Genomic DNA, 12,260 nt, shown 5'->3' on the forward strand with positions numbered 1-12,260 from the left:
TCTTCGCGGCAAACGAGAAGCAACTCCAGCAATTACTCGATCACTGAAGAATTCAGCAAGGACATCAGGATGGAATTTCGTCTAGACAAATGCAAGACACACACACTGCACCAGGGAAAATTAGTTGGCCAAAACTACCAGCTGCTTAGTGGTAAAGATATCAAAGCTATGACAGAAGGAGAGACTTACAAATACCTAGGGATGATGCAGGCTCAGCAGTTAGAGCTAGGGCTTGCATAAAACCGAGAAATTTGAAAACCGAGTTTAACCAAAGTTTACTTTTAAAACTGGTTTTAAAACCGATTTTCTCAGACTTAGGGAAAATAATTAAAAGCTTATAACACAGGTATTTATTTTATCTTGGGTAGATTGTACAAATCGTAATCAAATCTTTTAAACAAAATCTATCACCTCTTATAGTAAAAAAAAAATAAATAAATAAAATGCTCCAAAAAAGTAACCAGCTTGAGATTATACAAAATTACAAATTGTATTCAAATCCTTTGAATAAAAACTATCTTCTCGTATAGTAAACAAAAAAATAATAAGCCTTATAATAATAATAATAATAATAAATAAATAAAAATAATGTGAAAAAAAAAACAGCTTGGGGAAATTACTTTACTATTTATTGCTCAGTTTTTTTTCTGAAAATGAACCTTTAAAAAACACAGTATATTAAGCATTTTTTCTGATAGACTTGACCTTATTTTTGTGTTAAAGAGACCAGTGGTCGAAAACACTCTCTCAGATTGGACACTTGTTGGTTTAATGGTCAGCAGTGCTCTATAAACTTTCTCCAGCTTTTCACTTCTACTGCTAGTTGCCTCCAAAATTTTAAATTCTTTGCTGATTTCCAATTCACTCGGATATTTTGAAGGCTCTTCAGTTAATCTCTTTATTACACTATCATACTCTCGCATGAGTGTATCTCCAACATCGGAACTAGATGAGTCTTTGTTTTCTTCTAAAAGAACAGTTCGTTTATTTTCAGTTTCTTCATTCAACGCTAAGACTCCTTCGGAATGTTTTGCAAATAATCTCTGATAAATCTCTACAGCATGCTTTTCAAAACTTGCTTACTTGGAAAATAAAAAGTTCTTGAACCTGAATCTTCTTTCCTAAACTTTTTGGGGTTGTGTAGATAGCTCAGCAAAGCCACAGTTTGGCAATTTGGAAAATCAAAAGTTCTTGAACCTGAATCTTCTTTCCTAAACTTTTTGGGGTTGTGTAGATAGTTCAGCAAAGCCACAGTTTGGCAATTTTGTCTTGCATTGTAACGCTGCAAAAGGCTTTGGTGAAACTTTAAAGCAAATGGGTTTTCTGCTGTATCAAGCTTAGCAAGCAGAAATTCTATTGAAGACTCTGTTTAAGTAAGTCTGTATCTTCTTAGGTTATAGCCTTCAGAATCATTTCAACTGGTCGCAAAGTTTCACATAGCAATTCAAGTGTTTTCCAGTCATCGTCAGACACAGCTTCAGTTGACAGTACTGCACATAGAGCATTTGGAATGCAATTATTCAATTTCAAAAATCTCTCAATCATACAGAATGTGCTATCCCATCTAGTCTTGCAATCTAATATAAGTTTATATTCTTTACCATTAAATTTTGTTTTAACAAAATTTTGTAATATGTCATTTTTGGTAGGCGATTTTCGAAAAAGCTTGCAAATTTTTCTGACTTTGTTAATAGTTTGTGCAATATTGGCCATTGGATTGAAGAAATAAATGAGCTCATTGGTAAAGTCGGTTTGATAAAGCATGCCTTGCTGTCTTTCTTCAACTTTTTCATCATTACTACTTTCTTCATTATTTTCATTTTCTTCATTGTCTTTGGGAGACTCAGATACTGTGGCACCATAATTGATTGCTTTTTCATAAAGTACATCTATAACTGACAGATGTATACAATGGGCTATACATTGTTGATGATTAGGCGTAATTTGCTTGCCAAACATAATCATCATTGTGTTCCATCGGTGGTACAGGCAACAATATCCTCATCCAAGTTCAAACCAAATTCCTTCAAGTGTCCATTCACAATTTGCTCAGTTCTTCTGCTATCAAGTGAACCATTAATCTCAATAAGACCTAATGACCAATGATTGTCTTTTGAATGCACATTTATATTCATATACTTTTTATTTTGTATAGACATATATTCGTCTAGAGTCAATGAATACCATGCACTCAAAACCAATGAATTTTTGAAATGCTGAATGAGTTCTTCTTTCTTAGTTTTATAATAATTTAGAACCATATTTTTAATTCCATTCACTGAGGCTGGTGGTAATTTATCATATTTATTTCTCTGAAGGTGAAGGTTTGATTGTATAAACTCACTCTTCGCAATTGAATTAAAAGAAAATCCATCTAAAGCAGCTAATTTTGAAATCTCTTCTTCCATAGATTTTTTAACGATAAAGTTTTCTAATGTTCTTACCATTTTTACGGGAGGTTCACTGTTATCTTGTTTAATGTCAATCTGATGCATTTTCTTTAAATGCAACATCAAAGATGATGTAGATCCTCCAGATGACTTCATTATCTTCTGACATTTCGAACATTGTGCTTCATCTTGGCTTTTTCGAGCAAAATAATTCCATACATTTGATTTCATCTTAGACATATTAAGAGTAATAAATATTAATTAGTAGGAATTTATATCACCGACAATTTTAAATAAAAATATTGAAGATAACAAAGGCACAATACTATGCGTCACTCCCGCAAGCACTGAACGAAGAGTCTAAACGAGGCAAGTAGTTTCAAAATTTTCACGAAAGAAATTTTTTATTTATTTACTTGCAATTTTTTTTCCCCAATTAAATCTATTGTATTTTCAAAATTACATAAAAGCTAAATTTGGTGAAGTTGCTTTTTGGAGAACATTTGATTGCAAATTTAATAGGAATAAAGAAGCAAAAAACTTTCTACAATTGAAATTTGATGTAATATTCAGCGTATCTGTTTCTAGTGGGTAACCAATAAGGTTACCCACTAGAAACAGATAATCAATAAGGCGCATTCCATAACTTGCCTGGCGAACAAGATAGGTGGAACGGAGAAATGTTGAGCATTTTCTTTTACGCTATCGCTCCGACTCACTCAGTCGTAAATGAGTACACCTGCATCGTGCCATGATACAGGTGGGAAGATAAAAGGTACCCCTCCTAGATTTGGACCACTTGCCCATGAGATTCGTACCTAAACATAAAATAAAATAAAAACCTGTTTAAAACATAAAGCAGTTGAACGATCCAGACAAACAAACAAACAAAAGAAAATGTGCGTAACGAAAAACTATATTCGAGGGCTAACCAAGAAAATATTCAAATCCAGTTTTATAAAACCGGTTTGCAAGCCCCAGTTAGAGCACAAGGAAATCAAGAAGTGCCTGACCGAAAAATATCATCAGAGACTCAAAAGCCTGCTGAAAGCAAAATTGAACAGAGGGAACACAGTTAAAGCCATAAACACCTATGCAGCTCCAGTACTAACTTCGGGATCATAGATTGGACTAATACCGAGCTAGAAGATGTCATGCAAAAGACAAGGACAATGATGACCAAGAGCCGCCGACACCACCTGAAATCGGCAGTGGAGAAACTAACAATAGCTCGGAAAGAGGGAGGAAGGGACCTGATAGAGCAACAGAAAACAGCAATAGTTAACCTGAAGGATTACTTTGAGAACAACACAGCACCACTCCACCAGGCCATAAGGAAGATAGATAAGCGGTATACCCCACTCAACCTAATGCTCTTAAAAACCTTTGGTTTTTAGGAGCATTAGCAACTAAGGCCATATTGGTCCGGGTATATGCAGTGGTCATTCCCTGACCTTTCCGTATCCTTCGTATTTGGTGGCTCACGGGCTCGAACCCCGGTCTAATCAAGAAGCATGTGCTACGCACTGCTGCTCCCGCCCACCTGGCTACGGAGACGCCTTGCCCAGATGGTACAAGAAACGAAGTTAGAAAGATGGGCAAAGAAGACACTCCATGGCAGACACTACAATGACCTCCATTAAGATCACATCGATAATATTGCTTCCAATGCATGGCTCACAATCGATGCTCTTCCCCGAGACTGAAGGATTCATGCTGGCCATCTAAGACCAGGTAATCAACATCAGAAACTATAGAAAATACATCGCAAAGGAGCCTGGAATATCAGATGACACATGTCGACGATGCCACCTGGTCTCAGAAACAATCCAACACATCACTGAGGGATGCAAGGTGATCACCCAGATTGAGTACACTCATAGAGACAACCAGGTAGCCAGGACAATACATCAGAAGGTAGCGAGGAAATACCAGTTGACCAAAGAAAGTGTACCATACTACAAGTATGAACCTCAGGCAGTACTAGAGACCCGAACCCACAAGCTGTACTGGGACCCCACCATAATAAAGGAGAAGACCATCCCTCACAACAGACCGGACATAACCCTTGTGGACAAGATGGGAAAGGCTACCTACCTGATTGACATAGTGGTGCCCAACACTAGCAATGTCCAGAAAACCCAGGAGGAAAAAATTAGGAAGTACACGAACCTGAGACATGAGGTCAAGGAGATGTGGCATATGCAAGAAGTATCAACCATCCCAATCATCGTATCAACCACCGGTATGGTGCCAAAGACTACATAGCAACCTAGCAGCAATAGGTCTCCCAGAGAACACCTACAAGGAACTCCAGAAAGTCGCAATCCTGAACATCTGTAGGTTAGTCAGAGATTTCCTTGACTAAGAGTCATCATCCTTCTCTTTCTTGGTGATTCCCTTCTACTTCTGATACTTGTTCTGTCTCTCTCTCTCTCAGGGTAACTCAGGAATTTTTTTTTTTGGCTAGTGCAGCATAAGCCTCAGGCTTCCTTGCACCATATGGCTAATAATAATAATAAAAACACCAGACATTACAACCACCCTGTGTACTTGGTAGCAGTACCTGTCACGGAGTGGAATTCCCCAATTAGGGAGAAATAATATAAGAGCAGAGCAACAATAATAATAATAAATAACAATTAAATCATCATACCTATGGCTCAATGTTTTTAAGCTTATACAGTAACATCTTCTGTAGGACCGAGTCCAATGCTTTGCTAAAATGTCAAAATTACTTCTTACATCCAAATCGTGAGTGATTCAGTCAAAACAGCTAAGCAGGTTTGTTAAACATGATTTGCCTTTATAAAACCGTGATGTGTCGTCTTCAAACAATATAGTGCAACCAGAATCATCGTCTTTATAATTTTACCTACCACGGAAGTAAGACTGACCAGTCACTAGTATCATTTCACTCTTAGAACTGCCTTTATGTACTGGCAATATGTTTATGCTTCGCCAGTCCAAAAGAATTCCTCATGGGTCCAATGATGCACTCCTAATTAATGTTAATGGATTCTCTTGCCACCTTCCTCAAAATTACTGAGTATATGCCATCAACAACTGAAGATTTAAAGTTTTTCTGCAAAAGGTTTTCTAATACACTATCTTCTGTAATTTCAATATCACTAATTTTATACTTCCCTTCACTTTCACACATTTTCTGTTCACCATGAAGAGAAAAGTCATCTCTAAATATTAATGTAAGGTACCTGTTCAATTCATCTGCAACATCAACTGGATTTTCTAAGATTTACCTATAATGTACTAGTTTTTTTTTGTTTTTGTTTTAAAACGAAAAAAACTTGATATATAAAGTTCCTTACCACTGTGATAAGACAAACAAAAATTAATTGGGTTGAGTATTTTTTCATATTAACTAAATATTCAGTCAATATAAAAAACACTTTAAAACTGAGGCAAGCTCTAAAATAACCAAGTAGCAAATTTTTCAAACCTCTACACTTTTTATTGATTTTTTCAATTTTCTGATATTAAAAATTGAATTAAATATAGAATAAATAAACAATTTTTTGTAGTCTTTCTAACTCTTTAATTTAAAAAATACATGCAATTATTACAATAAAACAGAATCTAACATGAATTTAAGAGATTAATTCTAATAAGTTACCTACTATTTCTCCAAGAAGAACAACATTATCTCCTCTAATAACAAATATACCTCGAGGGATGTCACCATATTTTGTTCCCACGTGGATTCTTTCAATAGTTCGATGAAGGACAAGATTAGCTGAAAATAACTTGTTTTAGAATATATATAATAATAGAAAAGTTGGAGGAATTATTCAATATGGCATTTGCTAAATATAACTGAAAAAAATGATTAAACTAATGTTAAAACATTGTATTTTGGTTATAATAGCAATGCATACATCTCAGTAAAAGCATCAACGAGAATAAGTATAATAATAACTGAACTGTTAACATCTAATCATGGTACATAAACTAAGCTATCTGATAGTATGCTGTCATGTGTAACAGGTGTTATATTTGTTCATTACTCTAGTAAATAAGAAGTTGGAGAGACCAGACCTGTTAACCAGATAGTTAAAATCTAATATAAATTCTTAACATGACATACAGATTGTATCCACTTCATTATATACAAGAGTATCCAATGACAGTGTGTACTGTGTTAATCTTAAGTAAGTTAGGCACTCAAAATAAATACAGATAAAATTCAGGACAGTTCAAAAATGTTATTACTTTTATTCCATATTAGATTTTTTTTTTTTCTTACAGATTTGATCACAGAGGTGCATATTTTATTCAAGTTTATGAATGCAGGAAAAGAGGTTGAACTTGTGTAGTAGTTCACAATTAATAATTTCTCATAATCACAATTCAAGTTTGAATTGGTTTCCTACAAGTAGTGATTTCTTTTGCCAATATACCATTATGATAATTTTTAATAGGAGAATGAAACTATTTCACATGTAAGCCATGAAAGTTAGTAAAAATTAATAAATATTTACTCACTGTTATGAGTGTTCATAGGTTCTCTATTTTACTATTATTATTAAACAAATCATGTTCAATAATAAACCATTTGAAATAGATGCAAAATAACAGTAAAACAGTTATAGATAATAATAATGAATAGGTTCAGATAAGCTTTGCAGTAAATATCAGAAAAAAAAAAAAATAATAAAAAAATAAATTTTTACAAATAAATGCAAAAGGAATAGTCTATCAGCTTCATTAGTAAGACTGATTAAATTAACATTTTCATAAATTAAATATTATCCGAAATAATATTTATATGGAGGAGGAGGAGAAGGAGGAGGAAGGAGAGTCAAAACAGTTTATTCTAACCCTGTTTGCAGCTTTAGCGAGTCCATTCAGTGGGCTGTATTTTCCAATGTCCATACCTAAAGGTTGTTTCCTAGAGGTATGTGAAAATGGACATTTGGAAGTATTTCAGTAGATTTATGGTCTACCTGACGGTATTTCTGCCAGAAATTTTAAGATTTGCCTGAGTTTTTATACAGAACAATTTGAGCTGCAGGAAGGCAGAGAGTGATTCACAGAAGATTGTGTGGGTAGTATGGTGGATTTCTGGAGGCAATGTATCTTATAAAATGAAGTAAATTGTTTCTATCCTGTCGATGCAGCCTTTTTTTAACAGGAATCTATACTATTGATCCAATCAAACTGATCAGAATGTTCTTGCTTTAAATAACAGAACTACCCACCTGTAATCTTTTAAAAATCTTTAAGTGTTCCAGTAAAACAGTTATAGATAATAATAATGAATAGGTTCAGATAAGCTTTGCAATAAATATCAGAAAAAAAAAAAATTTTATGAATAAATGCAAAAGGAATAGAGTCTATCAGCTTCACTAGTAAGACTGATTAAATTAAGACTGATCAAAGCCTGTCAGTCAAAGCTCCTTTTTGCTGGAAAACAGGATACCAAGATCATTAAAGTGGTTTCAATTTTTAATTGGGAGTAAACAGACAGAAATTTGGTCTGGAAGACGAGTAAGAACTTGGGTAAATATTCATTTAATAATATGTAAACTCTCCCCCCCACTTAGCACAAATCCCTTGATGAATTCGCATTGGTAGGGATCCAACAAGATCCCTCAAAGAGTTTATATTAATATCAGTCCATTCTGAAAACAATGAAGCCGCCCATAATTCATTCATGTTTTGTGGATGCTGTTGTTACAGTGGTTACAATTTTCATGTTTTTTAGGCCACATTAGATGGGCTTTTTATAAGATGATGTTAACATTAGTCCTTTTCAGGTATTCCAGATATACCCTACTCTACTTTAGTACCCTACTTCAGATATCCATATTATGCAATCCTCTTCAGTGTTTTCTCAGAATTCATCTGATAAAGTCCTTGGTTAACTATTACACTGTTGACTGAAGAATGAAGCAGTTAATCATTTCATTCCAACAGAGTAATTTGTAATTTTTTTCTGTTACCAGACACCATATTTGTTGCTGATCATGATCACTTTTCACAGACTTTTGACAACAATTCTACCGATGATTTGGGTTGATTTCAACTCATACTATTCCTTAAAAATTCTTATAACTGTAATTTCCAAAACACTAACAAATTCAGCTACTACTTTAACAGGTTATCCTTCAGACCTAACACTATCACCCATTTTCGTTGCTCATTAACATCTTTTCTGTGCCCAATCTTTTGTGGTGGAAACCCTTACATCTTTAGTTACAGCTGGTAAACCTGTAAACAGAGAAAATGGACTAACCTTATACTCTAATTTCAGTGTTGTAAACAAATACTCTTATATGCTCTAAACACTGCAAGTGACTAATTTTTTGTCTGGTGTCTGTATATTTCTGACATAAAACATTAGTATAAACATCAGCTTCCTGATTTTTAACAAAGCGCATTCACTGCCTGGAAAGAATGTTGAAGAAAATGCATTGAGTGTGGTGGTTCTTACATTGAGTGACTGTTGTGGAAGTTGACAGATTAAATAAATTCAAGGCAGAACTAGACAAACGTTTGGAGAGAATGGCTGGGTGAAATGGGAAGGTTTTTTTTTTTTTTTGGCTGTATATAACAGAGCTTGCTTTCTTGCATCGTATGCTTCTACTAATGCTAATATATGAGTATTGGTTTTACCGCTGATATAATACATATAAATGTATTACAGAAGTGGTATTTTAAACATATAATACATTTATATGTATTACATAAGTGGTGTAAAAACTCAACTGCTGCCAAAATATTTGCAATAAAGGAAAACCAACAATACTATTTGATTCAGTTGCACAAAACACATATCAGAAATAGCTAAATATAAACAAGTATTTTTTTTTTTTTAAAGTATCACAGGAGGCTGCATTCCATAACTATCTAAATTTTATTTGGGAAAACAAATCACTTTCACAAAATTGTTCTTAAAGGTATAAGCACCCATTCTTAAGGAATAAAGTACTCTGCTGTCAAGCTCAACTCATGAGAACACAATAATGTATCAGACAACAGTGGAATTGACAATAATGACAGAATGCCCTGGTTCCACAGGAAGTAGATGTTGTGTGTGACTCTTGTCAGCAAAATGGAAAATATATTGTGCAAAAAGAACAGGGGCGGGCTGTCCCGAAGGTGCAAGGGTTGCACTGCACCTGGGCACCAACGTTCAAGGGGTGCCTGAAAACCTAAAACTTACATACACATATGAAGAAAATTTTTAAGGGGTGGGCACCAAATTTCAATTGGCACCCAGGCACCACATATTCTAGGAATGTCACCGGAAAAAGAATAGGCAGAACAGGGATGTGTCTGCAAGGGGATAGACCATTTACCTTTTAAGGGCACAAAAGATGATACTAGTATTAGTAGTGGCAAATGATGCAGCAAGCTTATAAAGCATCAGCCAAAAAAAAAAAAAAAAAAAACTCCCACATCATCCGTCCATCCCCTCCAACAGTCTGTCTAGTTCTTTGAATTTATTCAAATTACCCATTTCCACAACAATAATGGAAGTTTATTCCAACACACAACCATCCACTTGCCGAAGGCAAATTTCTACACGTGTTCTTCAACCATCACTTTGATCATTTGAATTTATGCCCCCTTGTGTGTATATTCTGAGAAAGACAAAAAATTCCATCTGAACTTGCTCAATCCATTTAAAACCTTGAACACCTATTAGATCACCTTGCAGGTGCCTAGTCTCCAGACGTTGCAATCTGCAGAACTGAAGCGTTTTTTGATAAGACCACTCTTTTGTTCCCTTCATATCTTTGTACATGTTAATACTAATGATATTAAGAGCAGAAGATCTGAGGATTTCCTTAATAGGTATAAGGTAATGTTGAGAAAAAGCTGAACATTAGTATTAAATTTGATAGTGACTGGAATTTTTCCCACACCAGACAGGACAGAGTACACGATAAGAGACTTGTAAATCAATTCTGCCCTAGAAACTGTGCAAGATTCATGGTCTGGATTTTATTTTTTGGCATGAACTGTGTTTATTAACAGGAGAGAGAGAGAGAGAGTACTTTTGCAGGGATGGGGATAAAAAGAGTGCAAGAGTGCATTTAAATAAAGAGTGCAAGAACATTTTCTAATGCTATTGAGGCAGCATTAGGTTGGTTGGAAAACTGCTAGTTTTGGGTGGGGGGAAGATAGACAAATAGTATGGAAGAAAATGTCAGGTTGCATTTTAATTTTTACAACTATTTTATGTCTAGAAATAAGCATAATTACCAAATTGATCTATACTTCTCAGATAGCCAATTAATGTTCTTCCATCCCTAAGCAGAACCATCAGTTTTTCTGAAGTGGAAAATGAAAAATTTAAGAATATTTAAATATCAGTTAAAGAGTACAAACACTATTAATAAACAGATTTAGAAGTACAAGTAAGGAATAATTTAGTCTGAAAATACTAAAAATGAATATTTCTACCTGTACCGCACAACAGGATCATATTAATAATCATATATTATTATTATTATTATTATTATTAGCTATATGGTGCAAGGAAGCCTGAATCTTATGCAGCACCAGCCAAAAAAAAAAATTACCGAATTACCCCAAAAGAGAGAGAGAGAGAGAGTCAAAAGGGAATTACCAAGAAAAAGAAGAATGATGATATCCAGCTCAGGACCCTGGGTGTGCCAAGCCCATACTCACCAGATGTGAGCCCCCGGGGTTAAATATAATTAACTAATAATCACCAGTTTCTTTAATTACACACATATACACATGCCATATGTGCAGGAAGCCTGATGTGTGTTAAAGAAAAACAGCAACAAAAGTGTTCATTGTGAGTAGATGAATAATTAAATTTATATTTGCCACTTCTGCAAGGTGCACAAGGATATTTCTTTTGAGTCTTACTGTGTGTATTATGTATTGAACCATATTTGTATTGAAGGAATAAAATTTAAATTTTATTTCAAATTATTGGAAGCTTACCCCTGTACAAAAATTAATTCCAACTTAGCATTAAGTCTAAACATGTTGAGCTGAACTAGTCTGAGGACATTTAACTTAAGTTGTAACTTAATGGTTGTAGCAAGTCACAATTATTAAGAATGCAGTAGACTTTAGATCCTTGTTTTAACATAGGATACTTTGATAAGAATGAAGGTACCAATCTACTAATTGGAAAGAAGGAATGCGTGTTGTTAGTTATTCTTGAGTTCAGAAAAGGTTTTCTGCCACTTTAGAGTATAGTTATTAGGCCTGTTAAATCCATTTGTGATTAGGATGATTTAAAGTGTATTTATATTAATTTTGCTTATTCTGATATATAATTAAGTAAAGCAAGTCGTTGATTCTAATGCTGATATATTAACATATGTCGACATTAATTAAAAAAAACAAACATTGGAGTTGTTTACAGACATAATTATGATAATGTCACAGTGGGCAATTTTTGTATGTGGTTAAAAGTGTTTAATTTGAGACATCATTAACCGATTATTCCAAATTTAATTTTCTAATAATTAACTAATAATTACCAGTTTCTTTAATTACACACACATGCATATGTGCAGGAAGCCTGATGTGTGTCAAAGAAAAACAAAATAGACTATGTGCTGCCTGTAGCACATAGTCAGGTAGCATCCAGGCAGCATATAGTCTATTTTCTACATAAGTTAATGCGACAGAGTGATGGACTTGGAGGCAAACCTGAATTGTGCACTGTCACACTATGCACTCCCAGCAGATTTTTCTGGGCTATGTCAAGTCATAGATTTATACCGTGAAAACTGAAAATACTACTTATCTCCAGCACTCAACCGATTAAGTCATCAATGTGGATATGCTAATAAGAATCCAAAGCATGTTTTTCCATCTGAAAACTGGTATACAAAGTATTTTGTCATTAGTCCA

At 34.3% G+C, this 12,260-nt stretch overlaps 1 protein-coding gene across 2 annotated transcripts in view; it reads right to left on the reverse strand.

Moving 5' to 3' along the window:
- LSm1 (U6 snRNA-associated Sm-like protein LSm1) overlaps positions 1 to 12,260 on the reverse strand; it is a 38,106-nt gene that overhangs the window by 11,659 nt on the left and 14,187 nt on the right. Inside the window, exons 2-3 of one of the 2 annotated variants that reach the window (XM_090384820.1) lie at positions 10,623 to 10,691; positions 6,029 to 6,144 (exon numbers count right to left, since the gene is read on the reverse strand). In XM_090384820.1, coding sequence (XP_090240946.1) covers positions 6,029 to 6,144; positions 10,623 to 10,691 — 185 coding nt within the window. Of the gene's footprint in view, positions 1 to 6,024; positions 6,145 to 10,622; positions 10,692 to 12,260 lie in introns of both variants that reach the window. The other variant, XM_090384821.1, reaches the window with a different exon arrangement.

The sequence above is a fragment of the Mastigoproctus giganteus genome, chromosome 11 (assembly GCF_048544385.1).
Source record: "Mastigoproctus giganteus isolate SK-2022 chromosome 11, ASM4854438v1, whole genome shotgun sequence".
NCBI lineage: Eukaryota > Metazoa > Arthropoda > Arachnida > Uropygi > Thelyphonidae > Mastigoproctus > Mastigoproctus giganteus.